Here is a 27,911-nt window from a genome sequence, read left to right as displayed (position 1 = left end):
TGTAGTAATGTTAGGCAGGAACATAAAGACAAGATAGCGAAAGTCTTCAATAATTCGCCTCTAAAATAGTCATTCATCCCCATCTAAAGAAAAAGAAAGCAACGCCTCAAGAGAAATTTAAAAGTGAACAGCTTAACAAGCTAACTGCTTTTAATGAGATTATAATGGTGGCAATTAGAAATGCATCAAATTGGTGTAGGCCAACACTTAACATTAACTAACATCACTCCACTAGCTTCAGTGAAATAACAGAAATTTCTATGTCTAACTTTTTACCAGTTCTTGTTGTTAGCAGACGATACAATTCTGTTTGTGGGTGGGTTTTTTTGTGTGTATTTTTGTTCATTTGTTTGGGTGGGTTTTGGGCAGCAGAGCTCTGTGGTCATTGTGGTTCCCTTCAAGCTGAACTGCTTGGTTCTAAAGAGCTGTCAGTAATCCAGCCAAACTCACAGCCCGTGCAGTAATTGCATTTAATTGCATGCATTTAAATTTAAATCACGTGCAAACGGAGGCAAATATTGCCAAGATCTCCCTTAGCTAAATCTTCCATAACACTACAGATTGCCTTGTAAAAAAACAACAGAAATTTAAAACTGTAAAGACCCTACTGCTGGGCTCTTGAGTACAGCTCAGAAAAGACCATCGGACAGAAAATAACAGCTTCCACATGCAGGTACAAACTGCTTTTCCTTCAGGAAACAATGGCAGAAGCCAGGCATTAGCCTCAGTCTACTGCTACAGATGTAGCTTTAAATGCAACTGATTGCAAATTATGAAAAATCTCGTGGAAAAAAAAAAAACTACACAGAAGTTGCATTGGAACAACTGAAATCTCATAGAGAATTAAAAAAAGGAAACGAAATATTGAGTTCTGTAACCCCTTTAGAAAAGTTACTTTGGACTAGAACCACCGCTCGTGTTCTGCGCGGAAACAGGACATCAGCACCCGCGCAGCGCACGGCCCCGCCACACGCTTTCTCCACAGACCCAAATTGCGCGGGAACTCCCCAACGCTTCAGTCACGCCACCAACCGAGCATGCGGCAGTTAGCACCCCACGTGAGGAGAAGAGCGCACTGGCGAATCGGTGGCCGCCGTTCGCCTCTGGCCCGGGTGACAGCCAATGGGAAAGCAGCGCGCAAGGGCTCTCCGGACCGTTACCTGACGGCAGTTGCGTCTCTTCGGTTGCGGACGTACGGCCGTGCGGTGCCCTGCGGCCGAAGCTGGTGATCCTTACGAGGCGCCATGGTGGGAGTGGGAACTCGGGTTGGGGAGAGGAAGGGAACCTGGGATGGCTTTTGCCGCGGCGGGTTTGGGGAGTCGAGAGTTACCTGTGCTGCTGCGGAGCTCGCGGAGTGCTGCCGCTTGCGGCCCTGCGGTGGCGTAAGGCCGTGTGTGGGAGTGGAGAAATTAACATGAGAACTGAGAGTTGGAGGGAGGTGATGTGTAGAAGTTGTCTGGTGGTAAATGAGACAAAACAGGTGGAAAAGCAACGAAACCGGCTTTGCAGTGCGAAGGACGACGGTTGAGGGACAAGAACGCCTACCGCATCGGCGGCGGCATTTCTTGTGGTGCCTAAAACGATTGGGGTCTGCACGCAGCCAATCAGAGGAGAGGCCTGTGTCCGGCGGCCAATGGCGTGCCACCGTGCCGTGAAGGGGCGCGGCTGTGCGGCGGTGTCTGCGTCTCTGCTCCCGCTCCAGGCTGCGCGGGGCTGCGCGCTGGGGAACGAGAGCCTGGGATGGTGTGAAAGCGTTGGAAGCTCATTGCCAACCCAATAGAAGTGCAGATAAATGCAGAGTGAGCCTCACTGGCAAAAGGCTAGTGACAGAACCACGAGGGTGAGAATTCAAACATGTAGTTGAAGATGAGAGTTTTGATGAAGCTTTAAAGACACTCTCTACCTCTGTGTTTTCCTAGATCAGCTAAATACACCATAATAGTATATATGTATAGTATATAATAATAAGCTAGAATAAGAGTTTCAGTCTCAGATGTAAAACAAAATTGGGGTTTTGAGTGATTAAACATAAGTGCCATGCTTCCTCACCCAGATGATTTAGTAGAGGAACCCAAATATGAATGGATTGCCTGGCACTAGTTATGTGCTTATTGTAAAGGAAAACATACTTAGAGGTCTTGTGCAGAAAAGATTATTGCAACATTACTCAGTACATTATTGTCAACAGATCAAGGAAATAGGGGGTTATTATATAAAGAAGGCTTCTAAAACCAAAGAAAGGTGAAAAAGAGACTAAACGGAATATTATACACAGGATATATGTGCTCTGTGGTAAGGAATGATGATACTGCATTCATCCTGTGTGACCACGTGGTATCTAAGATCTTCCAACATTCTCAACGTTAAATCCTAGAATCTTTACAGTTGGTCAGCTGGTCAAACTCCCCTGCAATGATTAGGGAAAAGCACAGCTAGATTAGATTGCCCAGGGCTTGATCCCACCTTGCCTTGTAAGTCTCCAGGAATGAGGCATCAACCACAACTCTAGGCAGCCTGTTCCAGTGCTTTGCCACCCTTGCTGTAAAAAACTGTTTCCTTCTATCCAACCTAAATTTGTTTTACTTTGTGAAGTTCGCCTGTACCCACTGCTCAAGCCTGCTTAGGTCCCTCTGGATGGCCCTCTGTTCCTCTGGTGTGTCAACTGCAGCCCACAGCTTGGTGTCATTAGCAAACTTGCTGAGGGTGCACTTGACCCCACTTTTGATGTTGCTGATGAAGGTATCAAAGAGTACCAGTCCCAGCACTGGGGGACGCTGCTTGTCACCGATCTTCATCCGGACACTGAGCCATTGGCCACTGCTCTCTGGACTCGATTCTGCAGCCAGTTCTTCATCCATTGAACAGTCCACTCATCAAATCCATATATTTCATATATATTTTCACATATTTCCATATATTTAAGGACTGTGATTGAAGGACTCTGACACAATACCCCACAACATCCTTCTCTCCAAATTGGAAATACATGTGGCTCGTCTGTTGTCCATTGATGCAGTGACACTGCCATAAAAGACTGCCAGGTTGGTCAAGCAGATTTGGCCTTGGTGAAGCCATGCTGGTTCTGCCTGCCTTCCGTGTGCCTTAGCTCACAGAGGTGAGACTGATGGGTTGGTAGTTTTGAGGGTCATCATATTATCCTTCTTAGAAGTGGGTGTGCTGTTGACTTTTTCCAGTCACCAGAGACTGATTGCCAGGACTTTGCAGATGTCATGGAGAGTGGCTTGGTGACTACATCAGCTAATTCCCTAAGGACTCTGGGATGCATTTCATTGGGACTCATAAACTGGCAGGTGTTCAGGTTCCTTGGGTGGTCAAAAACGTGATCTTTGCTTACAGTGGGAGGGACGTTGCTTCCCCAGTTCCCTGCTGCTAAACCAAACATTTGAGGGCTGTGTGGCGAGCAGTTATCAGAGAAGACTGAAGCAAAGAAGTCGTTAAGTACCTCAGCCTTCTCCTTGTCTGTTGTTACCAGATCGCCTGTGTCACTTACTAGGCATGGTATGCATTCCTGGACTTTCGTTTTCTGGTTGAGGTACCTGTAGAAGCCTTTCTTGTTCTTCTTGGTATCCCTTGCCAAAGTTAGGCCAAGCTGGGCCTTGGCTTTCCTGACCCCCTCCCTGCACAGACTTGCAGCTTCTTTATAGTCTTCCCATGGTACCTGTTTGCACTGCCTGTAGGTTTTCTTCTTGTTCTTCCATTTGACCAGCAGGTCCTGGTTCAGCCACGCCTGTCTCTTGCCTTCCTTTCCTGACAGTGTAGATCAGCAGCAGTGAGTAGATTCATGCTAGCAGCAGACTGTTGGATCATTTTAATTGTCACTCAAGCAGCCGAAGTAATAATGCAGCAGGGAAAGATCACTACAGTATAACCCACAGATAGAAAGTCATTTTGAGAGTGAAATCTAAGTGATGGATAGCCCCAGATCTCACGTTATCATTGTCCTTTTTTTTGTTTGCAGCGTGAGTGCATATCTATCCATGTTGGTCAGGCTGGTGTTCAGATTGGCAATGCATGCTGGGAATTGTATTGTCTTGAACATGGGATCCAGCCTGATGGTCACATGCCCAGTGATAAAACTATTGGAGGCGGAGATGATTCATTTAACACTTTCTTCAGTGAGACGGGAGCTGGTAAACATGTTCCCAGAGCAGTGTTTGTGGACCTGGAGCCAACGGTAGTCGGTACGTACGCAAGATGCACATCTTCAATGTAAAACTACTCCTTTCCTTTCAGACTTTTTTGCATTTTCAAAACACTAGGGGTTCTAAAAGGTGTATAGCTGGATGACGTTTTGACATTTTTGGTTAGTGTTATTTGAAAGAGATGAAATGATGGTCTATGTTTGGTAATGTTTGGAAAACATTAAACTTCTTTGCAGATTTTGGATATCTTTCCAAGCCACTGCACTACATCCACAGCTTCATTTCATTGCTATCCAGATTGCCTGTGCCTGCAGTGTAGTTCTCTTGAGTTGCCTCCATGTTCCAGGATGCAAATACTGCTTTGTGAGCATCCGATGTTTTCCCCTAAAGAAAGACATTGAAGTTGTACCAACTTCTTGCTGCGTTTGTTCATGGAAGCTGTCTGTAGGTTTTTGACATTTCCTTTTACTTAGTATGTCATCCCTAGGCACCACATGCAGAACTCAGCAGATAAATTTTATGTTGGAATATGTATTTTTTCGTTTGTAGATGAAGTACGTACAGGCACATACAGGCAGTTGTTCCACCCTGAGCAGCTCATTACTGGGAAAGAAGATGCAGCTAATAATTATGCCAGAGGCCATTACACCATTGGAAAAGAGATTGTTGATCTAGTGTTAGACCGCACGCGCAAACTGGTAAGAATTCATGCTGCAGATCAATATTTAAAATACAAATTTTATTTAAAATACAGCTCTAGAGCTACCTATAGTTACAATTTGTTATGACACTTGTGTTGTGTTTTTTTGGGGGGGAGGAGGGAGAGGGAGTTGTTTGTTTTTAAGAGTTTTGTGCATAGATTATTAAAAACAAAAAACCAAGAACTTGGTCCCATGCCTCCCCCCTCTTGAGTTAAATAAAAATTCAGTCAGTAAAGCTTGAAAGTTCTTGTGATGTGGAACATCATTATTTTAAGATATTTTAAGGATACCTCAGAAGTGCATTATAAAATCTTTAGACTGTAAGCACTTGTTTGTTATTTTTAACCTGAATCGCACCATTATGTGTCATTCAAAATATTTCCAGTACCCTGAAACTCAGATTTTGGTTGGACGTTCAGTAATTTCACATGTCTTTCTAGCTTTTCATAACCTGGTGTAATGTAAGAAACTCACATAGCATGATGTGAATGAAAGTGAAGTAGTGATTGCCTATCTGTAGTTGTAAAAATACTTTTTTTCCAAACCAAATTGATACTTGCTGCCATATAGAGTACAATAGTAGTTTAAAAGCTGCAAGCCTGCTGTAATTTCTAATAACCTTTCACAGTGGTGCACAACTGCTCTTGCTTTTAGTAGGATAAAAAATGCATAAAGGAAAATGCTACATTCAAATGAGAAAATACTCATATTCAGAACAAGGTGTGCTGTGTTGGTTTTAAGTAAAAGATATACAAGAAAAAAGTTACCTTTTAAAACAAATGATTAGGAAATAATTACTTTTGACTGTTTATTTTAATATTGATGATTTTGGAAAAGGTAATAATAAATATATGTGTTTTCTCTCTTGTTTTTTTTCCACCCTATTATAGGCTGATCTGTGCACTGGGCTGCAAGGTTTCCTTATCTTTCACAGTTTTGGAGGAGGCACTGGTTCAGGGTTTGCATCTCTGCTCATGGAAAGGCTCTCTGTTGACTATGGCAAAAAATCTAAACTAGAATTTGCAATTTATCCAGCACCACAGGTTTCTACTGCTGTAGTGGAACCTTACAATTCAATTTTAACTACACATACAACACTGGAGCATTCAGACTGCGCATTCATGGTAGATAATGAAGCCACTTATGATATATGTCGTCGCAACCTGGACATAGAACGTCCCACTTATACCAATTTAAATCGGCTAATTGGGCAAATTGTTTCATCCATCACAGCTTCACTACGTTTTGATGGAGCCCTTAATGTAGATCTGACAGAATTTCAAACTAACCTTGTTCCGTACCCACGAATCCATTTCCCCTTGGTAACATATGCCCCTGTCATCTCTGCTGAAAAAGCCTACCATGAGCAGTTATCCGTGGCTGAAATTACCAATGCTTGCTTTGAACCAGCCAACCAGATGGTAAAATGTGACCCACGTCATGGTAAATACATGGCCTGCTGTATGTTATACAGAGGTGATGTTGTCCCTAAAGATGTTAACGCAGCTATCGCTACTATCAAGACTAAACGTACCATTCAGTTTGTGGATTGGTGCCCAACTGGATTCAAGGTACTTTGATAACTTCTGAAGTGCTTGATTTTGGAAATAGTAGGAATTACATGATATTTGGAGGTAGCGGTCATTGTACTGTAGTGTAACGTTCCTGTTACTGAACTGCTTACGTTTCAGATTATATTCTTAAATACAATTCCATGATATTTTAACTCGGATGAAAATTCTAAAACAAGTTACAGAGTAGCAGTCACGGTTTTTGTAGGAACAGGCAATACTGAGTGTCTGAAAATAATTTACAAGCAGGTGGTACTGAAAAGCAAAGGTTTTACTGCAAGTCTTCAAAAATCTAGGGAGCTTTGTACAGAAGGAATATAGGCAAGCCCCAAGCAAATGTAGAAACACTACATTAAGTTACTGAATTCAGTGCAGTAATTTCCCAACAATGTTTTTGAGATACCTTGAAGTGGTAGACGCTATCAGTTTCTGGACATGTGGAGCCTGACTGCTGTCACTAGAGCAAACCTATTTTTTTCGTTGTGATTCGTTTAAACATAGGCTCCTGTAAGTAGACTTTTTACTAGATCAATATCAGGTTGTTCAGCTACTTCTGTATGTCCTCAGTTGACTGGCAGTGTCACCTTGCGGACAAGAGGTCCATCCTTCCAGCTACTGTCCATGCATTCAGGACTTGGAAAGACCTAGATTCTTATGTTCTTTGTAGAGTCCAGTAAGCTCTTATGATCTGTTGGAAAAATAATCTCTAGGCCAATGTAGCTAACGCTGGACCAGTTTGACCAGATCCTGAATTTAGGATTTAGTTAAATATTTTGATGAAGCGCAAAATAATTTTATTTAATTGTTCACAGTTGTGGCTGCTGTTGTTGTTAACAGAAATAAGTCTTCAGTGCTTCCCAGTAATTAAAGACGTTCTCACTTGTTTTCTTGAAGGTGGGCATTAACTACCAGCCTCCAACTGTGGTGCCGGGTGGTGACCTTGCAAAGGTGCAGAGAGCTGTATGTATGCTGAGTAATACCACTGCCATTGCTGAAGCATGGGCTCGTCTCGACCACAAATTCGATTTGATGTATGCCAAACGTGCCTTTGTACATTGGTATGTTGGGGAAGGAATGGAGGAAGGAGAATTTTCCGAAGCCCGGGAAGATCTGGCTGCCCTTGAAAAAGATTATGAAGAAGTTGGGATAGACTCTGTAGAAGCAGAGGCTGAAGAAGAGGATGAATACTGAAAATGCTGAAGTAATAAAAAGTGTGTTCTGTAACAGCAACAAATGAATTGCAGAATCCTGTTCACTTGCTTGCTTGTTTTTTTCAGATGCAGTTTTAAATGTTGTACTGTTCATTTTTTTCTTTGTTACTGTTTACACACACAGTTGCTGCGTAAGAACCGTTTGAAATTACAGTTTTTGGTAGCATCTAGTCTTGCACAGCTTAAAGATTAAATTACAAACTTGTGTCAGTAACACTGTACTCAATTTATCTAACTGTAGTAAGGGTAAGTGCCATTACACTTTTGGTCTGAACTAGAATATTTGCTAAAAGCACCAAAGTTGCTACTTAAAAAAATAAAAAAAAAAAAAAGGGGAGACTCAGCAGACAAAAGGTAAAATTTTCCAACCAGCGTGCCCCCTTACACTCAGTTCTACCTTAGATAGAAGGAAAATAAAATGTCAGATTACCTGCTTTAAAATAGTCATGTTTTGAATTCCTACACTGACCTATGAAATACTTACGTGTCCTTTAATGCACAACTCTGTGGACTCTGTAAGCTTTGATGAATTAATAAAAATGGATGGATGAAGAATCAGCATCACTGACAGCATTACTTCATCTATTAATTGAATCCATCCCTAGAAGCGTGCTGATTGACAGGAGGGAGGTGCTGTTAACACTGGGGGGGGGGGGGGGGGTCCTGGATCTACGGGAGCATTGGACAATCATCAACGGCATGCAGTTCAACAAAGGTAAACGCCGGCTTCTATACCTGGGTCGGAGCGACGCCGGCCAGCTTGGCAGATGGGCAGCTGGAGAGCCGCTCAGAAACAGAACTCGCCGTCCTCACCACACAGCGGCACTTCCCGCTCCCACGGCGCCGCTCCTCGCGCCGCCTGCCTCCCTTCAGCGCTCCGTTCCGGGTTTGCCTCCCGCTCGTGAAATCCGCAGCGCAAGGAGCTGGTGCCGCTTACGGCACAACACGCTGCGATGCAAGAGCACGCCTGAAAGCACCGACGCTGCAACCCGATAACGCAACCCGTACAAAGCGGCGCGTGACGGCGCAGAGGCGCGTCCAGGGGGCGGGCGGGGCCTCCCGGGGCACGGAGCTGCGCTCGGCGTCCTGCGCCCCGCCCCCGAGGAGCGCCGCGCGCTGCGGAAGGGCGCGCGGAGGCGGAAGGTGGCGAGGCGGAGCGCCGCCGCAGGAAACCTCCGAGCGGTGCCGGTGTTCGGCGGCCATGGTGCGGCTTTACAACTTGCACCCGTTCGGGTCGCAGAGAGTAGTGCCCTGCAAGCAGGAGCCGGCGCAGTTCTGCTGCGGCCGCGACGTGCTGTTCGTGGCCAGCGCGGCGGCCAGCTGCGGGGTGGAGGTGTTCGCCGTACGCCGCGAGGGCCGCTGCGAGCCCTTGGGCTCCTTCGCCACCCTGGGCTCCGTGCTGCGCATGGCGCACAGCCGTGCAGGTCAGTGCCGGGCGCGCGGGGCCGAAGTTCCTCAGGGCGGGGGCGGGTGGCCTCTGCGAGCGCGGAGCCCGGAGCTGCTGCCCGGCCGGGGCGTCTCCTCTGAGAAGAGCGCTGCTCTTACAGTGGGCCCACGTCGAAGTAGCGTCGGAGCTCTGGAGCCGTGTGTTTTCCTTTAACAGTACGTGAAGTGCGTTTACCTAGCGAATTAATTTGCGCTCGAAATCTCTCATTAAAGAAAACCCGGTAAAGGCTGTACTCTGGAACGCTATGTGAGAGCTGAGAATTTAAGATACTTTTTGTAATGTATTTTATTGGGTTCGCAGGTAAGCAGCTCAAACGCTGTCGTGTGTTCTTTAACGACTTAACAGTCCTTCTGCTTTACCTTAAGGAGACTATTTGGTGACGATTGAAGAGAAAAGCAAAGCAACTTTCCTAAGAGCTTATGTGAACTGGCGATGCATGTCTGCAGGCAGTTCTCGTGTTTGTGTCCGGATGGTGGGTCACAAGATGGAGGAGTCGTACACCGAAACCTTAAAAGAGCAGATGTCGATAGTGGAAATGGCACTTTCAGATCCTCCGCTGTGTATTTCATGTTGTCCTGTAAATGGAGATCTTCTTGTGGGCTGCAAGAATAAGCTAGTCATGTTCTGTTTGAAATACCTGGTCATAAACCAGAATTTGACAGTATTAGACTTTGAACGCTCCTTAATTTTACACATTGATAACTTCATTCCTGCCGAAGTTGCATTTTGCGCTAGGCACATAGCGATAACAACAGAGTTGGATGTTCTAATCCTGAAACTGGACCTGATCCAGCATAGTGCAGACAGGGGAGAGCAATGCGCATATCAAGTTAGTACAACAGAAAAGCTGGTGGATGGAGGTAAGTACAGATATTGAACTTTTTCAGACTGAGAATCTGCTGATTACTGTCATTCATAAAGAAGGCTCAAACGTGATGTCTTTACATACTGCCTGCTTGCAATGTGTGGGAATTAACCTGATTAGCTCCCACCTAAAAATCAGATCAACAGCAGAAAGCTCTTAGAAAATCTTTCATTTATAATTTAAGAAATTTTAAATGGTTTGTGCTTCTTGAAATGGAAACTACACCTTAAAAAAAAAAAGTCAATAAAATTTCAGATGGGAAAGATATCAAATGGAGTTTTCTTCATTGGTGGACAATGGATTTTAGCGCAGACAATTCACACTGGGTTGTTTTCAGTACTTAAAGCCAAATAGAAAAGTTCAAAACATTTTTGAGTGCAATTAGGATTTGTTTTCTGGAACTTAGGTGTGTTGAAGATCACACAACATTGTATCATAGCTACCTTTTTCTTTCTGAAAACCTTTTCAACCAAATGACAACATTTTTTTATTTGTTATTTGGCTGTTTACAGCACAGGTTGCTTTGGATTTGCCTTATACTGAGCAGCTTGCCTTTTAATAGAATCACAAAATGGGTGGGTTGGTAGGGACCTCAGAGTCCGTCCAGTTCCAACCCCTGCTGTGGGCAGGGGCACCTCCCATAGACAAGGTGCCCAAACCTATCCGGCCTGGCCCTGACTGCCCCCAGGGATAGGGCACCTACAGCTGCCCTGGGCAGCAGTGCCAGGCCCTCGCTGCCCTCTGAGTGAAGAATTTCTTTCTTATATCTGATGTAACTCTGCTCTGTCTCGGTTTAAAGCCATTACACCACGGCACGTCTCTCCACGTGCATGGAAAAAGTCTCTTCATCTTTTTCATAAGCCCTGTTTAGGTATTGGAAGGCCACGATCATTTTTCCCCGCAGCCTTCTCCAGCAACCCCGGCTGTCGGCCTGACCCTGCAGCAGAGGCACTCGGCCTCTGGGCATCCCTGCGGGCTCCTGTGTCCCCACTCCTACAGGCCTGTGTTCCTGTGCTGGGGCCCAGAGCTGAATGTAGCTCTGTGAGGGACTGGGGGAGCAGAGGGTGAGAACCACCTCCTTTGCCCTGCTGGCTTCATTTCTGAGGCAGCCCAGGATATGGTTTATGTGAAAAGTCGATTGTTCTTGTTTTCTAGTGTAGCTCGTCTCAAAATGTCATAGTTTGTGGAAGCCAGTGCTAATTAGTTTCCTGTAGTTGGAGTTTTTAGTCGATATTGTATCAGTGTCAGTGTTTTCTTATTGCTAAATGGAATTGTTTGAACGCTTTGATACATTTCCATTGTTTAGGTATAAAAGATGAAGACCTTGCAGCTCATAGTTTGCAGCTTGAATTAGATGAGTTTGTCATATGTCAGAAGCCAGTGGAACTGCTTGGGGAAGAAAGTAAGCTTTGTAAGATACCCATCACACTTGAGTCCACAGAGTTGTCTACAGAAGACAAAAAGCACTTTCAAGTGCAGTATCTCCTTTTCAGGTATTACAAATGCATTTTCCCCTGCAAGGGTTAACTGCTATGTTAATAATTCCATCTAACCAAAATGAGCTCACATCTTGCTGAAAGAAAAATCCTGGTATTTTGGCTTCTGGGATGTTTGTGTGCTGTGTATTTTTTATGTTGTTCCTTTTTTTTTTTTTTTTTTTTTGTCTGCTGAGAAGATAACTGTGATGCAAATGAAGATCCTTACTTGGCCTTGCAAATCCTAAGCTTTATTTAATTTTGTGAAAGTGGCTAGTTAGTACAGTTAAATGCAATTTAACTGGTGATTTTGCAGTATTGGTGATGTTTAATACCAGTTTTCATTGTACATCCTTGTATTCCATGAAGGGCACACATGACAGCTTCGCTTGTGATGTATCAGGAGGGATGGTATTTTCTCAGCATACTGGATGACAAAATCATTTAGATTGGAAGGGACTTGCTGAGTCCCTCTCCTTAACATCTCCTTGCTTGGGCAGGATCAGCTGGACTAGGCTTTCCAGGACTCGATCTAGCTGAGAACGAGTAGCTCCTTACTGGGCAGCCTTTTCCAGCATTTGGCCACCCACAGTTCTTATACTTTCATGCCAAACTAGCAGAGCAGTTTTACACACCTTATTCTGGAGTAACTTGTGTGCCATTTTCTTAATATTTACAACAAGCCTACTACAAAATGTAACAGTCAGAAATAATCACCAGTCCTGACAGCGATCAAGGCACTGCCTTCTGCTTGTTTGTTGTGTGGGGTTCGACTCCAGCTGAAGTGATGGTTACTTAAGTACTTTTTACCAAAAAAAAAAGTTCTCCCTTTGTGCAGCTGGGAACAGGGAGTTTACTAAGTATCTTCAGCACTAAAAAACAACACCTTTGGTTTTGTTAGTAATCAAATCCTTTAAACTTTTATCTAAAACTGTTGAAGCATTGGTATTGCAGTCCAGCTGTGAATTCCAAAGCAAGGAAAAGGATGAGATGCAATAGGAAAGAAAAGTAGGACTGAGGGCTGCGCCATGTTACATTGTGTTCAGTTGAAGAAGGGATGGGGAAAAAAAAAAAAGTTAAATAATGGTTCAGATCCATTTTAGTGTGTGTTCAGCACTGTCATGGCTTTACAGTTTTTGTTATTGGTACTCCACATCATAACATCATGAAAAGCACTGGGAGTTAAGGAGTTAATGCCCCATTTCTGTGGACTGCCAATTTTCCAGGCACCTGATTCTCAGAAGAGAAGAACTGCATACCCCAGAGGACTTTGCATTCAGAGGGGGAGATAAAACTCCTTGCAGGTCACGGGACTGGTCTCTTTTTTTTTTGCTGCCTGGCGGCGTGTGTGGCTTGCTCCCCAGCCATTTTGCTTTCAATTCAGAATAAGGCCTTTGGTTTTGGACACTCTCTCTGTCTCATTTTATTTGATTTATTAGCCTCGGTTCTAATTGTACATTGTATTATATTGTGTTATCTTGCATTCCAATACCAAATGTAGTAAATTAACCTTCCTCCTCAGATCGTTGCCACTGTTCATTTGTAGGCCCGTCTCCCTACCCTTCCCCCTTTTCCCTTTCTTAAGGTGTGGGTCTCTGGGTCCCCTGCCCCATTAGTCGCAGAACTGGGCTGAAACGTCCCGAAACCATTGACACTCCCCTCCTCTCTTCTGGGCCTGTGGGCCTGTCTCCTCCTGTCATGGACACAGATCTAGAGATCACTCCGTGACATTCATCAGATCCCAGCATTGAATGCATGACTTGTGGAGGAGCAAAGAAAGAATTTTTGGTTGCAAAAACTTGAGGTGGTTGCCTCTAGCTCTGCTACGTGTGTCTTGGCCTTGCTAAGATAACTGTATTAGCAATAGGAATGAAGGATAGTTGAGTATAAAAACATCAACTCTGGGTATTACAGCTGTTGCTGTTTACTTGCTTGGAGTAGATGATAGCTTCTTACTGACTTCCCATGTTGTGTTTTTTCCCTCCAGGCATTTTACACCAGACCAGTCCCCTTTTGGCTTTTGTGAAGAGACGAAGCTGCACTCTGTTCAGTTCCTCCCTGTTTACCAGACAGGTAAGCGCACACGTGGGGGTGCAGTATGAGTTAAAATACCAGTTAGCAACAACGAAGGAGGAAGTCTATTCAAAGACTACTCTCAGTGGTTCTCAGTGACTAATTTTGTATCACGAAAGAGACACTTTTTATGTCGCATAAATAAAGTTATCCTCAGTGTTACTGTATGATATTAGGATGCCTCTCAGAGTTAATAGCAGACATCAGAGAAGTAAATCTTAATATTAAGGTACTGGTTATCTTTATTTCAAGCTCTAAAATAGAAGGGAGTGAAAACTAATTTTAGGGGTTCACTAAGATGCCCTCACTCAAGCCTCAACATAACCATGGAAAAATGCTTTATATCAGATCGTCTTTCCTGCTCACCCAGTTTCTAGTTTTCTGGTTGCAAAGCCATATTTAAGCTGCAGGTGACTGAAATGAAGAAGCTACTTCACAGAATGGTCAGGGTCAGAAGGGACCTCAAGGATCACAAATCTCCAACCCCCCTGCCACGTGCAGGGCCACCAACCTCCCCATTTCATACCAGACCAGGCTGCCCAGGGCCCAGTCCAACCTGGCCTTGAGCACCTCCAGGGATGGATGGGGCATTCACAGTCTGTCTGGGCAGCTTCTCCAGCACCTCACCACTCTCACAGTAAAGAATTTCCCCCTGACATCCAACCCTACATTTTTCCTCCCTCGACTTCAAACTACTTCCCCTTGTCCTGCAGTTATCTACCCTTTCCAAGAGTTGATACTTGTTATTCAACTCCAGCTAACTTTTCCCTTGTGATTTATAGACTTGAGCAAGAAAGTCTGTAGAATCTGAACACAGGCTTTGCCTACCTAAGAATGATCAGGCTGCTCATTCCATTCATGGACATTTAGTTCTAATGACTCTGCCTGGAATTATAGAATCATAGAATTGCTTGAGTTGGAAGGGACACTTAAAAGTCATTTGGTCCAACTCCCCTGCAGTGAATGGAGATGCCCACAGGTCGATCAGGTGCTTACAGCCCCATCCAGCCTTACCTTGCATGTCTGCAGGGACAGGGCACCTCTCTGGCCAGCCTGTGTCAGTACCTCGCCAACCTTACTGTAAAAACTTCTTTATATCTCATCTAGATCTCCCCTCTTTTTCCCAGTTTCTTTTTTTCCCAGTTTCCATGTGCTGTTCGATCTATGGAAATTCTTCACTTGTGAGTACATCCATGCTTCTGTTGTAAATTACTTCCGATGAGATAACAAATTGATTGCTACCTGCTGATATGCTGTTGTTCAAATTCTTTTCAATAGCTACTAATAAAACTGGTCTGGAACTTGGGCACGTCTGAGAGTGTAGTTTAGGCATCAGGTCACAAAGAAACAGAATGGCTTTGATTTATGAAGTATATGAGATGCCTTTTTTATTGTTATGTCTAGGGAGTTCTATGACAGCAAATGAGGAAACTGAGAAGAGAGAACTACTGAGTCTCTTCTGCTTTTTTTCTTTGCCTCATGTTGGATATCTCTACTCTGTTGGGAAGTTAGTAGAACTGATTTCTACGTACCAGTACTCGGAGAGGTCGGAGCAGGCAGTTCTTACTCCACAGTTCCTGCATGTCATTACAAGGTAACTGTCTTTTTTTTTGTTTGTTTGTTTTAATATATTTTCCTCTTTGGCTCATTTATGAGTCCTTCGCAGCCTCTTCGGTCATTCTGGGTGGATCCATGTTTTAGTGCAGAATGCCCTTCTGTCTGCATCACAGAGCTGATTCTGTCTAGTTTTTGTCCTGGATTAATTCAAGTTTTCACTTTTTTTCTTCATCAGTGTTTCTTCTTTCCTTCTAGTGAGAGCCTGCAGTGTTACACAGTGCGGTGCAGTGCAGCAGCAGCTCGCGATGAAGATCCATACATTGATACAACTGTGAAGGTGCATATCTCATATTTTTTCTAAAAGACTGGGGCAGCAATATGGCAGTTGTGTTTCATACCGAAATCCCATTTGTTTCTATTCGCTATGACAAATAACATCCAAAATTAATATTTTACATCAGCCTGTGGCATATTCTAATTTAATGGTCTGCAGGTGTATTGCTGCAATCTATTACTGCTGTTTAAGATTCCAGAGGGTTAATAGAATATTTTAAAAACCTGTAAAATCATGTACACTTAGAACAAAAATCGTACTCTCCTGTATAAATCTGAATGGAGGGAGCAGAGATTTCCCATATTGCGGCTGACGATGTTTGCAGAACCGGCCTGTCTTGAAACTTAAACTTTGGTCTTTTCTCTCTTTCTTCTTTTTTATTTTTGTTCCCTTTCTCGGGTGTCTTTGAACTGGCAGTTTTCTTAAGAGGAGTGTAAACATTTGAGCGTGTCTGCCTACCTGATAACGTGTTGGTTTTTGTGTTGGTTCTTTTTTCTTTCTTTCTTTTTTTTTTTTTTTTTTGAAGAGGAGGGCTTTTAATCATCGAAGTTCTTGATTTTGCCCCTTCCTCAGTTTGCTTTGCTGTAAAAATCTGCTCGATTACAGAAATTGGAACAAATGTTAATAAAAATACCAGAGCAGTTGAGAATGAAGAGTATTTTAAGCTGACCTTTATGGATTTAATTTGAGCATGTAGACAGCAGACATAAAGAAACCACAGAGCAGTTGTATTACAAAAATTTCAAGAGCCAAACATTCTCTGACCTCCATTTTCAAACACATGAAAGAACCTGTCCCTTTCTCAGACTCAGGTCTGCATGTGTTTCCAGAGCTTATGTTCAGTCCCTCATAATTCCTTCAGCCTGGCAACAGGCGGCCTCAGGAGGCTGAGAAAATGTGCACATAATGGAAGCCTGCAGCCCTTGTGGTTGTCCACACCACAGCTTGCCTTCCATGGGTCACAGACCCACCCTGGCAAAGGGTCTTCCAGGGGCTGCAGTCCCTTAGGGGCATCCCTGTCCTGGTGTGAATTTCTTCAAAAAGCAGGGTACATGTAAAACATGATGCTGTCTCTCCTTGCTGCACTGTGCATGTTAATTTGTAAATATTTATCTTAATGCTATAAATTCAAAATATTTCTGGGCAAATGAGGTTGCTTTTTTTTCAGTTTTTAGTCCAGTGTAGAGGATGTGGTAATTTTTGGCTGAAAGGTGCACACTGAATGAATCAGGATGTAATACTGGGCATGAAATGTAACAGTAGGTAAGCAAATATAGTATTTCTATGTGTAATACATTTTTATAATGTAAGCAACTACAATCAGGACTTTTATAACTCTATCAGACAGTCTTACATCTTGGCCAAAATCGAACTACTTGGTATTAACTTTTCCATGTTAGGTGACGCAGCCAAGGTTCAGGTATTTTGAGACACAGTTAAAAATGTGCAACTGCTTCAAAGAGTGAAGCCATTTCTTGTACCCATTGTTACGAGGAGTTGATGTTTGAATATTTTTATTCTTGCTTCAATGAAGCACTCAAAGCTAGGAAGGCCAGTGAATGTTTTTAGTGTTATTAGACAAAGATTATATCTTTTCACTTTTTTTTTGTTCAATTAAAGACTCGAAGTACATGCTAACCAAAATTACAAAGTGCTCACTTTCTTTTGTAGGCTTGTCCACCAGTCACATTGGATGTCTGCACGTTACGAATGCAGCTTTTTATAGGGCCAAGAGCTATCTGTCATTACAAAAACCATATAGTTCTTCTGACTAAGGCTGATACTGAAGATATTACTGAAAGACGAAAGCCTTCAAGAAGGATGCTGTAAGAATTTGTATCTTCTGGGGAGCTGGGATTTGTAACTTTATGTACAATGCTGAATTTTCAGGTGTTGGAATTGAAGAGAGAGTCCTCTGCAGAAGGACTTTTTGAGCATAATTCCCAAGGTAGTAAACAAAAGCATAAATCAAGCACCGATTTTTGACTTCTGCAGTATTAAATAACATAGAAGAAAAGAAGATGGTATCACAAATGGTTGAAATCAAGATTGTCAGAAACAACTTTCATAAGTAATGTTGAAACAATATTATGAAGAATATCTGCTACTCAGAAGAAATAAATACTTATACTGAGAAACAAAAATATATAAGCATAGTGAATCTGTGGTCTAACAAACTATGGTGTTGCATAAAATGAGAATAACTTACGTTTGGCTAAAGGATCTTAGAAAGTTGTGAACATCATCATAGTAATGACAAAAGAAGGACCAGACTTCAGTCAGATATACTCTTGTTGTATGGATGTAGCCAGGTACATTTATGACTGTTTCTGTGAGATCTACCTTTCCCATTCTTTGAGGGTTGTTCATTGTTTAGAGGAGTTCAGTTGAGAAATCACATTTGCTAAAGCCCATTAACAGTTGAACAGTTGTAGTTGGTTGTAATTATTAGAACTAGTTTTTCTTAAAGCATAGAACAAACCTTATTAAAGAGAAGACAATGTTAAGCTGGTAAAAGAGAACCAGTAATTCAAAATGCTGTAGTTTGTCTCTCTGAAACAATTTCTAAAAGTTTGTAGTTGACATTTGAGAAGGAAACAAAGGAAACACATTTTGCCTTCTGCAAAGGGTATTTGTTGGACAAGTGCTGCCTGTAGTACCTAGTGTACTTCACCACCAAAAAGGAGAGAGAGATCCTAGATCAACTGCTTACTGTTCTGTTTCTTCACTGTTTCTCCGTGGTCCTTTAATGTCAGGCAGTTGAAGACCCAGCCAATGTGCTAGAGTAAAAGTGTTCAGGTACTTTCTTACATCGTATCTTAGCAGACACTTGTATTTAGATGCAGGGGCAGAAGTGTGGTAAATCTTTACAAAAAGAGTGAGCATCTTAATTACTTTCAGTTATTCAGCTTGTAAGCTTCTTATGTATTGGTTTCTAACCATTGTATGTATTGGTTTCTAACCATTCTGTATGAAAGTGCCCATTTATCCTTAGCCATTAATTGTGATTTGAATTTATAATTTAACTGCCAAGTGTTTACTAGCCTGCAAACATATCTGTTTATGGATTTGTCATATGATTGATTTATTTTCTTTTGGCTGCATAGTGTTTATTTAAACATTGACAACTCAAATCTTTTCCTTTTCTCTAGTTCCAGAAAGGCTGATAACAACAGATCCAGAACCATTTCTGAGTTGGAGCCTGGCTGGAATTTGTATATTATAAACACTGTTTCAACCATCCAACTTTACAGAGAAATGGTATTGCTACCTCCTGCTTTTGGTTTTGATTGACTGAAAATAAGTACTATTAATCTCTGTGCTGAATATACAGTAATGTATTTCTTGTGAATAGCCCGTAATCCTATTTCAAATGGCTGCTGCCCTCTCAAGAATTCTTCGTGTGCATTGTTTTTACCAGCACCCTAAGTATATCCTGTGTCTGTTCTAGGTAGATTATAGTAGAACTTATGAAAATGTAAGAACTGAGAGTTGCATCCATCTCCTAAGCGAGGCTCACTTACTAGTCAGAGCAGCAATAATGGACCCTAGTTTCTTTAAATCAGATGACAAAGAAGAACTTCTGAGAGCATTCAGAGAAAGTTGTGCCTTCTTAGGAGACTGCTACAGCAGGTATGTTTTAGATGTCAGATGATATGGATGAGCTCTTGTTTCCAGTAATCTAGCCTAAACATAAAAGTCCATCGTTCTTTGCTACTGTACATTGGTATTGTGTGTATATTTCATGCTTCTCTGCAGTTTAACCTGGTCCTCTGTGCCGTATCTATTGTTTTTATTGTCAATCTGGCACAGAATACAATGTCACCCTGAGTAATAGCATGTGCTTGCAGATACTGGTGTGTCTACAACTGTTATGTGTTACTTTAGTTCTTACCAACAGCATCAGAAGTGTCCCTTTACTTACTCTTTGTTACTTCCCGTCTGTTGCTTTCAGGTTTGACACAAGGGATTACCACCTGGCTTTGCCATACTACCGAATGTCAGGTTTGTCTGTGGCTGAAGTTTTGGAGCGGATAGCTTCAGAAAGTGATGAAATACAGACCTATGAAAGAGGATTGATATTTTATTTAACTCACTCTCTTAATGAAGAGTTAAATGAAGAATTAAGCAAGGTAAAAACAAGTGTTTTTGGTTTTTTTTAATCTGTTGATCTAGTTCTGATTTTAAGAACGATATATGAAATTTTAATTACAATTTCTATTGATATACTGCACTGCTTTCTAAGTTTTACAATTATTCTTTTTCACATGGTTTTTATTTTCTCATTTTAACAAAATAGCAAGCAACAGCTGCAACGCTATCATGAAACATAAGGATCTGGCTGTCATGATGCATGTTACTAATGCACACAGATACTTCCATGCTAGGAAAGTTCTGTCTCAGATTTCTTTCGTTCCTCTTTTCTGCAACACTGCAAACTGTTTTTTGATCATGGACAGATTGTACTGGCTGGTAAAACTGACTCAGTGTGGTGGATGGTTCTAGCTCTTCAGAGTTTCACTCTTGGCTCATTTAATTTCACTGACAGGGAGGAAAGGCAGGAAAAGCACTGTGATTTCATAGCTAAGCTGTATTTGCTTCTATCTTAGGCCATAAGAGTCTGTGTATTTGGAAATGGCCAGATTGGATGGGGCTTTGGGCAGCCTGGTATAGTATAAAATGGGGAGGTTGGTAGCCCTGCATGTGGCAGGGAGGTTGGAGATTCATGATCCTTGAGGTCCCTTCCAATCCTGCTCCAATCCAATCATTCTGTGATTGTGTGATTCTGTGAAATATTGAAACTATAAAATGGTTTTGTTTTTTTTTTAATAGGAATTGGCAGATAAAGTTCTCCGAATATTCTATCTTGCTGACCCTATGCAGCTGCCTCATATCATCTGCAGTCCCTGCATGAAGAATGTATGTCCTCTGACAGCTGTAAAGTATCTTTGTAAAGTAGAAGACATTATGCCATCAGTGGTCCTTACACTTACTAAGGCTTTCATGGCTCTGAAAATGGGAGACCTTACGATGTACGAACGTGAGATGAACTCCCACAAGGAGGTAAGGTATACCAAGAGCATGAATTATCCACTTTTTGTAAATCCCAGGTCGATGGGTTGTCTTGTGGTTGTATTTTACAGTAAAATAACCTTTCAGTTGCTTCTCTTTCTCCTCATTTTCTGTGTAGGTTCCACTTGAACATCTGCATTAACAGTAGGATCCAGGGCTGATATACAGTGGGATGGTGCTGTCTTTGCAAAGCCTTATCAATAAACAATGGATTTGAAGATATTCTTATAAATGAAATGCAGTATACTGGAGCTTAGCAGAGTCAATGCTCTTCACCATTATGGCAGGGTTGTATGGTAGCATTTTTCCGCCTCTCCATCTGTAATCAATACATGCAGTGTGCCCACAAAAGCTTACCTTCCGTATGCAAACAACCCTTATAAAATTGCCTTACACAGTGCATACAAGCCAAAGTTTCTGTATACAGTCTCCCTATACAATTTCTCATCTTCTCTTAAAGCGCTCAGTTGTTACTAAGTCTAGATCAGAACCTACTTCAGTGCTATTAAAGTAAGAATTCCATGTTAACGGGGGAAAAATGGTTAGTAAATCAGTCATAGATGTTCATATGTGGATTTAGACTGAGACCAGTTGGTAAATTGCTGCTTCTTAAGGCTGATCGGGAGTGTTGAATAGTCAAAGGTTACAGAGCTTGTGGCGTGGGCTTTTTCTGAGAGAGAGCTGATATCCCAGAATTAGGTGTCAAGCTTCAGAAGTAAAAGCTTTGGGTAGCTTTGAGTTAGCAGCTTTTGAAATACCAGGTGGGAACTGTGGAATGCTGTTTCAACAGTGTTGTGTAGGATCTCTCACCTGCTTTCCAACCATTTGCAGCAAGGTGAGGTGAAATTGCCATGTTACAGAGAAGCTGAAAAAATACACGTTCACAGAATGGTTGAGTTTGGAAAGGACCTCTGGATATCATCTGGCTCAAACGGTCCAGCTCACCCTCTCTTCCATTGCATGGATGCTATTTAAATGAGAATCAAGTGTTTGGTGTTTTAGTTGTGGAGTTTTGGTTTTAATTTGACCTACTACAAAAACAACTCAACTTTAAAAATCATTTCATTGTTCAGTATTAAAAACAGTGCTTCCAGAAAGATGAAGGAAAGATAATTTCTACAAGTAGAGGTCTAGAAGTCTGAATTTTCTTCATAGGTCTTCTTTATATTTCTTACGTAAATTGTTTAGTTTGTACAGACATCATTTCTCCACTGTTGTTGAAGTGGAAATAGTATGTTGTCACGTTACCTTCAAAAGCACTTTGAGTTGGATATTGTGCAGCTTGTTTTGATCATTGTTTCAAAGGTGTTTAGAAAGGTATTTCACTGACATTCTAGTCAGTGAATTTTCACTACACCTTATTTGTTTACTGGCTAGTAAACACATAGTAAAATCTGTCACGTGTACAGTAACTGCAGGTTTCATCAGAATGTTTCTTTCACTGCTCAGATAAATGGCATGGTGTTCTGAAGTCACTGACCCAACACGCAGTTTGGACCTGGATCTTTGGAGAACTATTTTTTAAATTGTAGAAAATACTTATTTCTCTTGACTTCATTTCATTTGCCTGTATAAGCTTGACGGCTGAGAAATACTGACTTCACTGAGTTGAACTGTGCATGGATTGAGTTATTTGTCTAAGTTATATCTGATTGTTTATAGACAATGCTGGCCTGTGGCTTCATTGGGCAACCAAAACTCCTGAGAGAGTGTAACGAAGGAATTGTTATTCCAACTGAATTTGCTGTTCACCTGAAGGTGATGCAACCTGGATTACTGGTGGCTGCCACTGTGGCTTTACATGAGAACAGTAAAATCGAACTGGAAGAAGCAGATATGTTTTTCAAGGTTGGCATATGATAATTTTTTCCTTCTTTTCTTCACATAACTGATTTTATGGGTGAGCAAAATGGGCTTGGTTGCTCCTTCACTCACATTTTAGCACTTCTTTTGAAAGAGGCAGATGAGGATTGCTACACTGCATTGCAGAGAGATGGCTATGAAATCAGAAGTCAGTCTTTTTGGAAAGAAGAATGGAGAAAAGAAAAAAAATCAATTAGTTGTTAAGTTCTTTGTTTTAATCCTGTCACTTGAATGCATAATTTAATCTCAGAGCTTTTCTGACCTTTTCTGGTCACTGAAGTTCGCTGTGTTTGTGAGTAGACAAAATATTTTTTCCTTTATTCTACAGTGTAATGTTGTTTGGATTAAAACCATGTACGCTTAAATATAAGTATGCTGTGGACTAATGTCTGTTACTGTGAAAGACATGACAAAAAGACTAAGTCGTAAAGCTCACATTAGAACAAATACTCTTTTTCAAAGCCAGCTGTAAACCAAGTAAAAGTCCTTTTCACCAAGCAACCAGGCCTTAAGCCCAGGAGCATCTCCCTTGTGGTCCTACTGTTGCACTCAGCTGAGATGCACAGCATTTCCTTATCATGGCCTTTGCTTGCATTAAGATTCCTCTTCAGAAGAGACTAGGCTAGGCTATTGACATATATAAAAGCCTCCAAATTAGCAGTCAATAAATATTTGCTGACTGTCTGCTGACCGTTCTGACAACGGAAGAAATCAAATCTATGTTAAAATAATTCCATGAACTTCTATCTTTTTCTAGCATTGTATTATGTAGCATCGCACCCTTGAGAAATACCAAGTCAAAAAGGTGCTAAAAATCCTGCCTCTATTAAGTGAAAATCTGTTCCTTTTGTTTCTTCTGATTTCTGCTACTAACAGTTGCTACGTTCTGCACTAACTTGTCATTTTCTAATGTTTTTGTTCCTAGATGTTATGTAATAATGGTGAAGACATGGTTCCTCAACTTTTGGTAGATTTCTGGGAAGCTCTTCTTGTAGCATGCTCTCAGGAAGAAGTACTTCAGGAGCTCTTATTGAGGGTTACTTATCAGTATGTTTGGAGGATATCAAAGAAGCAACTCCCTGAGACTAAACCACTGAAAACAACAGAGGATCTGGTAACTCAGAAGTTTTATGACTGTACTGTCCATCTAAAGCTGTCCAATTACTTAGTATTTGGATGGTGGACAATTTGGAGTAGAAATGCTGAGTCATGGCCTGAACCAGTGATGAAGCACCTGGTGGGAGACAGGGCCAGCCCAGGGGAGCTCAGGTGAATGCAGTGTACCTGGTTGATGGAAGGGGTGGAGCCAGGATCCATCCCTTTCCAGACCTCATTTAAGGGTTGGTAGTGGAGGTGAGGGAATCTTGCAGAGGTCTTCCAGAAGGTAAGAAGCTTTTTGCTCTGTTTCTGTGCCCACAGCTGCTGTATTTGGGCTTGTCTTCATTTGCTGCTGCCAAAGGCTTTGCCATCCTGCTGATATGACTGTGCTTTCCATCACATTATAGCGTTGCAGCCTCCTAAAAGAAACATGCCTGAGAGTAAATAATGTAGTGTCTGCTTACCAGACAGGTTTTGCTGGTTTTGGAGAGTCTTGTTCTTTAAGGATATTTTAAAATACACTCAACAGAAGTGTCACGGTTCTGGATATTTCAGATCAAGGCTAGAATGAAACAGAATTTTCCAGGTGTTTTTTTTTTTTTTTTTCTGTAACAAAGATTTTGCAAAACCGATAAAATGAGGAAATACCAGGGTGATGAATTGTAAGATACTTTGAATGAAAAATCTGAAATACAGAAATAAATAGAAGTTTCAAGCTGATTTATTTTTTAATTCTATGAATTAGAGGAAATAATAGGTGCTATTTGAGAACAAAATTTTCTGTGCTTGTGGGGAGTGGGACGTTTGATGTGGAACTGTCACTAATAAAAATACTTCTTTTTATTACAACTTCTATATTGCTTTTGTAGATAAACTCCTGTGATCATTTTGGATCCATTTTCCCATGGGTTACTTTCATAATGTCAATGGAATCTCCACTTGATAAAGATTGTCCTGAAGATATTTCAAAGCTACAGGTATGAAATCCCTAAACCTTGCTATTCACAGCTCAGATCTGTTCTGCAGATGTTCATGCATGTGTTAACAACTTTTTCTAGCAGCCTGCCCCCCTCAATTTATCCAAGTTGAACTAAAAGACCCCTTAAATCATGAAAGAAAAAAACATTGATGTGACACATCAACAACAGTGATACTTACCTTTGCTATTAACTGTGTACTCAGCTTTCTCAGTTCTTAATAATGTCTATTAGAATAAATAAGTATTGTAAGTAAGGTTGCTCTAAGTTTATGGTTAGCAGTGTTTTGCAAAACTCGTGTTAAATCCAAACAATCTTTTTTGTTGTTGTTGTTGTTTAGTCCATTTTATGTGGTCAGTCAATAGATATAACTGCAGCTCTGCCTATCCTGGAGCCTCTGGCAGAGGCTGGCAATGTTGGCCTCACCGTTCGTGTTCTCTGCAGTACCCGTCTGGGCAAGCACGAGGAGTCCATTGACCAGCTCCTCAGACAGTGTCCTGCTGCTGCTGTGTTATATGCTCAGCATGAGCTGAAAGATGACAGTCGGGTGAGCTATTTGGGTTAAAGTCTTCTGGATTTTCGCTTGTTTATTTTCCCTAGTTAAAATGTTTATTGCAGATGGATCAGATAGCCCAGCCCTACCATTACTGTTCTCAAGACCAAATTTGTGCTTTATTTTTAAATCTGAAGATGGTTTCTGTGGTTGTAACAAGTATGAAAACAGAGTTGGAGGCACAACTAAATCAGAATATAGCGGAATAAAAAAGTTATTGTGTTTATAAAAGATATCTATCACTCGTTGCTTTGCATAGAGCTGGTTGGAACAAGAACAAAAAAATACCCCTTGCAAATCCTTTTCTCTGTGGAGGCACCTCTGGGGGGCACTGTTGAGATATTTGTTGAATATGAGAAGACAATATTGAAAACTGGATGTATGTGCGCAAAACTACTGCGTTTCAAAGCATCGTATAAGTCAGCCTACCTGTATCTGCACTCACCTGATTCTTGGTGTATTTTTAGCACTTTCTTTTGCACTCTTAACTGCAGTTGTTGTTAATTTACGGTTTTGCTATGGGTTTTTATGAACTAGGCTGTATTGTGGAACAAGCTGCTCCCAGAACTTTGTGAGAGAACCAGACTTATCAGAAGTGACTGTCCTGTTCTTATTTCATCACTAAAAGGTAAATCAATTGATCAGAGCTCCTTTGAGCCTGCCTTTGTATAGCATCCAACATTCTAAGTATTGTTCTAAGGAATACTGATGTGATGTTTGGAAAAAAGGGAGCTAGTTTTCCATTGTTGAAGCTTATAGAGCTTAGCAGGCTGTCTCATAATCAGAATAGCATTCTGCAACATCCTCAAAAAAATGATGTCATTCAGTTTATACTGAAAACAATTCATTTTGGGAATCGTTACTTCTATACTGATCAAGAATAGATGCAATTTAAGGAAGTTGATCATTAAAGTAAGGGATACGGATTGTTGTACTTTCTTTCTAGGATAAGTGACTTTATGGTTCTAAGCAATGACAGCTAACAGGCTACTGTTGATAACACAGTGGGCAGTTAAGTATGTATTCATGGTTAGGTTACAGACTGTAAAAAATACAGTGTGTTTCTGACGGTTGGTCATATTAAGCAGAATGAAACATCTGAGTTCATTTGGCAGGGTGGTGGTAGGATTACTGCTTTTTGGTTAGCAGAAATAAAGAAGTGATGAAACTAACTGTAGTGACTGATGGAGTCCAGTTGCATATTTGTAAGAAGTCAATAACACCGCACCATTGAGGGGCAAGTGCATTGAATTTTGGCAGAATAAGAAGGTAGATTAAGAAAAATATGTGTGTTAAATAAAACAGAAGTGTGTGCTTCATGAGAGGAGAACAGATTCCCTGGCTGGACTGTGCAGATTATTTTGTTTTCATGTGACAACTGTGCTACAAGCTTTTAAGATCTTATTTAACAGCTTCATCTCAGAAGCTGCTTGAAGAACATCTGATTTCACAAATAATTTGGAATTAGGATACTAATTGAGAAGATAGCAAATGGAGAAGAGTCCTGGCAATGAAGCATGTGAAGTACTAGATTACTATTCTGTAAGCATTAGTGTCATATGTAAGTGTGATGATTTGGTGTGGTTTTAATCTAGGATGTAATTTCAGTTTACGGCTGAGATTTCCCATAACAGTAAGTTCCCAAATAGACATGTCTCAGATTTTATTTCAGTTAAAATATTTAGATCACTTGATGATGAGTTAATAGTGACATTGTTCATGTTCTTTTTGTTCCTGGAACTAAGCGCAGTACACTAAATAAGATTTTCTCCTCTGCTTTTGGCAGAAATCCTATCGGTAGTTGCAATGGAACTGGAACTATGGGATTTCCTTAGTCTTCTACCAGAAGATGGAACTGCAGCATTTTTCCTGCCACATCTTCTTCACTGTAGCCAAAGGAAACAACTGATGTAGACACAATGAAAGTAAGCCTATGCGTTTACATACCAGGAATGTGCTGGAATAAAAAAAGAACGTGAAGGAGTAGTATGTAAGAAACAGCTCTGTGCATCCGCCTACACAAAAATCACCTTCTTTTTGAGTTAAAACCTTAAGGCAATAATTGAATGACAGCTGTTATTTGTGGGAGAGCATTGCTTTTGAAGCTAATAGTATTATACTTTGTAAAGGTTGGCAAACTAGAAAAGTTCCTGAACTGAGTAAATGTTGGCCAATTTAAAAATAAGCTATTCAGAGGTGACTCTTAAAGGCCAAAACATCTTAAAAAAAAATAAACACAAAAGGAACTGTACAATGCAACCTGGCAAACTCTGTTTGCTGAAAGTCAAGTGGGTCTTAATTGCGTGCTAACTAGTTAGGTCACTGGCCTAGGGAGGAACTGGAGCTTAGCTGCATCTTTAATTGTATAAGTAAGTGCCTAACACTTCAAAGTAGAACTGGACTACTTAAGTTTGAATTCCTTTGAATTCCAGCTGGAAAAACTGGTTAACAGTTCTACCCTCTGACACTTGTTTGAGTAAGTGATCTATTGTAAAACACTTTCAAGTATCACTTGAAGTATCTTCAAGTAGATACTTCAAGTATCACTAGGTCACAAATCTGGATGAAAACTCTTCCTTCCAGGTCTGCTAGTGAGTCCCTTGTGTCTATGTGTGTATCTACTGATACTTGTCTTTCTTTTGGACAGAATACATCCTACGTTGTTCCAGCAGGAATTTAGTCATAATAAACTTTGACCTTCTTAGGTATAGTGTTCTTTGGAACTTTATAATCCCCATAAACAGCTGAAGGCCTTATTAGAGGACATTGACTCTGTGAAACCAAATTTCACTGAAGCATTAATACCAAGGGTTAAAGTAAAGGTCAGGTAGAAGAGATCCCCTACATCTGAAATAAATCATTGATGAAACAAAAAAGTAGTTTAATTTCCTTGTAGTATGTTTGCTACAGCCAAAAGTATTTACTTAATTTACTAGTAGGAAGCCCTCTG

The 27,911-nt window shown here is 41.3% G+C and overlaps 2 protein-coding genes across 10 annotated transcripts; both read left to right on the top strand.

Annotated features, from left to right (window-relative positions):
* The first annotated feature begins 949 nt into the window (after positions 1–949).
* LOC128082400 (tubulin alpha-3 chain) lies at positions 950–7,673 on the top strand. Its single transcript, XM_052686489.1, has 5 exons — positions 950–1,247; positions 3,980–4,202; positions 4,713–4,861; positions 5,755–6,435; positions 7,330–7,673. The coding sequence occupies exons 1-5, from the start codon at positions 1,245–1,247 to the stop codon at positions 7,624–7,626; spliced, it is 1,353 nt and encodes a 450-aa protein (XP_052542449.1). The 5' UTR covers positions 950–1,244; the 3' UTR covers positions 7,627–7,673.
* A 1,065-nt stretch (positions 7,674–8,738) lies between these two features.
* HPS3 (HPS3 biogenesis of lysosomal organelles complex 2 subunit 1) lies at positions 8,739–27,203 on the top strand. 9 transcript variants are annotated; one of them, XM_052686483.1, is made up of 18 exons: positions 8,741–9,074; positions 9,106–9,248; positions 9,459–9,953; positions 11,265–11,451; positions 13,421–13,506; positions 14,911–15,100; positions 15,319–15,400; positions 17,069–17,223; positions 18,550–18,658; positions 18,849–19,030; positions 19,353–19,530; positions 20,231–20,461; positions 22,133–22,318; positions 23,259–23,447; positions 24,301–24,408; positions 24,767–24,955; positions 25,499–25,589; positions 26,748–27,203. In XM_052686483.1, exons 1-18 carry the CDS (start codon positions 8,848–8,850, stop codon positions 26,873–26,875), a joined length of 3,156 nt encoding a protein of 1,051 aa, XP_052542443.1. In that variant the 5' UTR covers positions 8,741–8,847; the 3' UTR covers positions 26,876–27,203. The 9 variants fall into 9 exon arrangements, 7 of the variants coding, with proteins under 7 accessions (XP_052542445.1, XP_052542443.1, XP_052542447.1 ...); XM_052686482.1 differs by having other exon boundaries at positions 8,742–9,074; positions 24,749–24,955; XR_008207659.1 differs by lacking the exon at positions 26,748–27,203 and having other exon boundaries at positions 8,740–9,074; positions 24,853–24,955.
* Positions 27,204–27,911: the final 708 nt, after the last annotated feature.

Source organism: Tympanuchus pallidicinctus, unplaced genomic scaffold, assembly GCF_026119805.1.
Source record: "Tympanuchus pallidicinctus isolate F22 unplaced genomic scaffold, pur_lepc_1.0 scaffold22, whole genome shotgun sequence".
Taxonomy (NCBI): Eukaryota; Metazoa; Chordata; class Aves; order Galliformes; family Phasianidae; genus Tympanuchus; species Tympanuchus pallidicinctus.
The sequence above is the reverse complement of the archived record's forward strand: the minus strand, read 5'-3'. Positions and strand labels throughout refer to the sequence as shown.

Excerpts from the sequence above, each read along its gene's own strand:
- LOC128082400 (XM_052686489.1), top strand. Across the intron at positions 4,862-5,754 it reads TAGACCGCACGCGCAAACTG|GCTGATCTGTGCACTGGGCT; the intron begins GTAAGAATTCAT and ends ACCCTATTATAG. Across the intron at positions 6,436-7,329 it reads GGTGCCCAACTGGATTCAAG|GTGGGCATTAACTACCAGCC; the intron begins GTACTTTGATAA and ends GTTTTCTTGAAG.
- HPS3 (XM_052686482.1), top strand. The coding sequence starts at position 8,848 with ATGGTGCGGCTTTACAACTTGCACCCGTTCGGGTCGCAGAGAGTAGTG. Across the intron at positions 15,101-15,318 it reads TTCCTGCATGTCATTACAAG|TGAGAGCCTGCAGTGTTACA; the intron begins GTAACTGTCTTT and ends CTTTCCTTCTAG. Across the intron at positions 23,448-24,300 it reads TGAAAACAACAGAGGATCTG|ATAAACTCCTGTGATCATTT; the intron begins GTAACTCAGAAG and ends TTGCTTTTGTAG.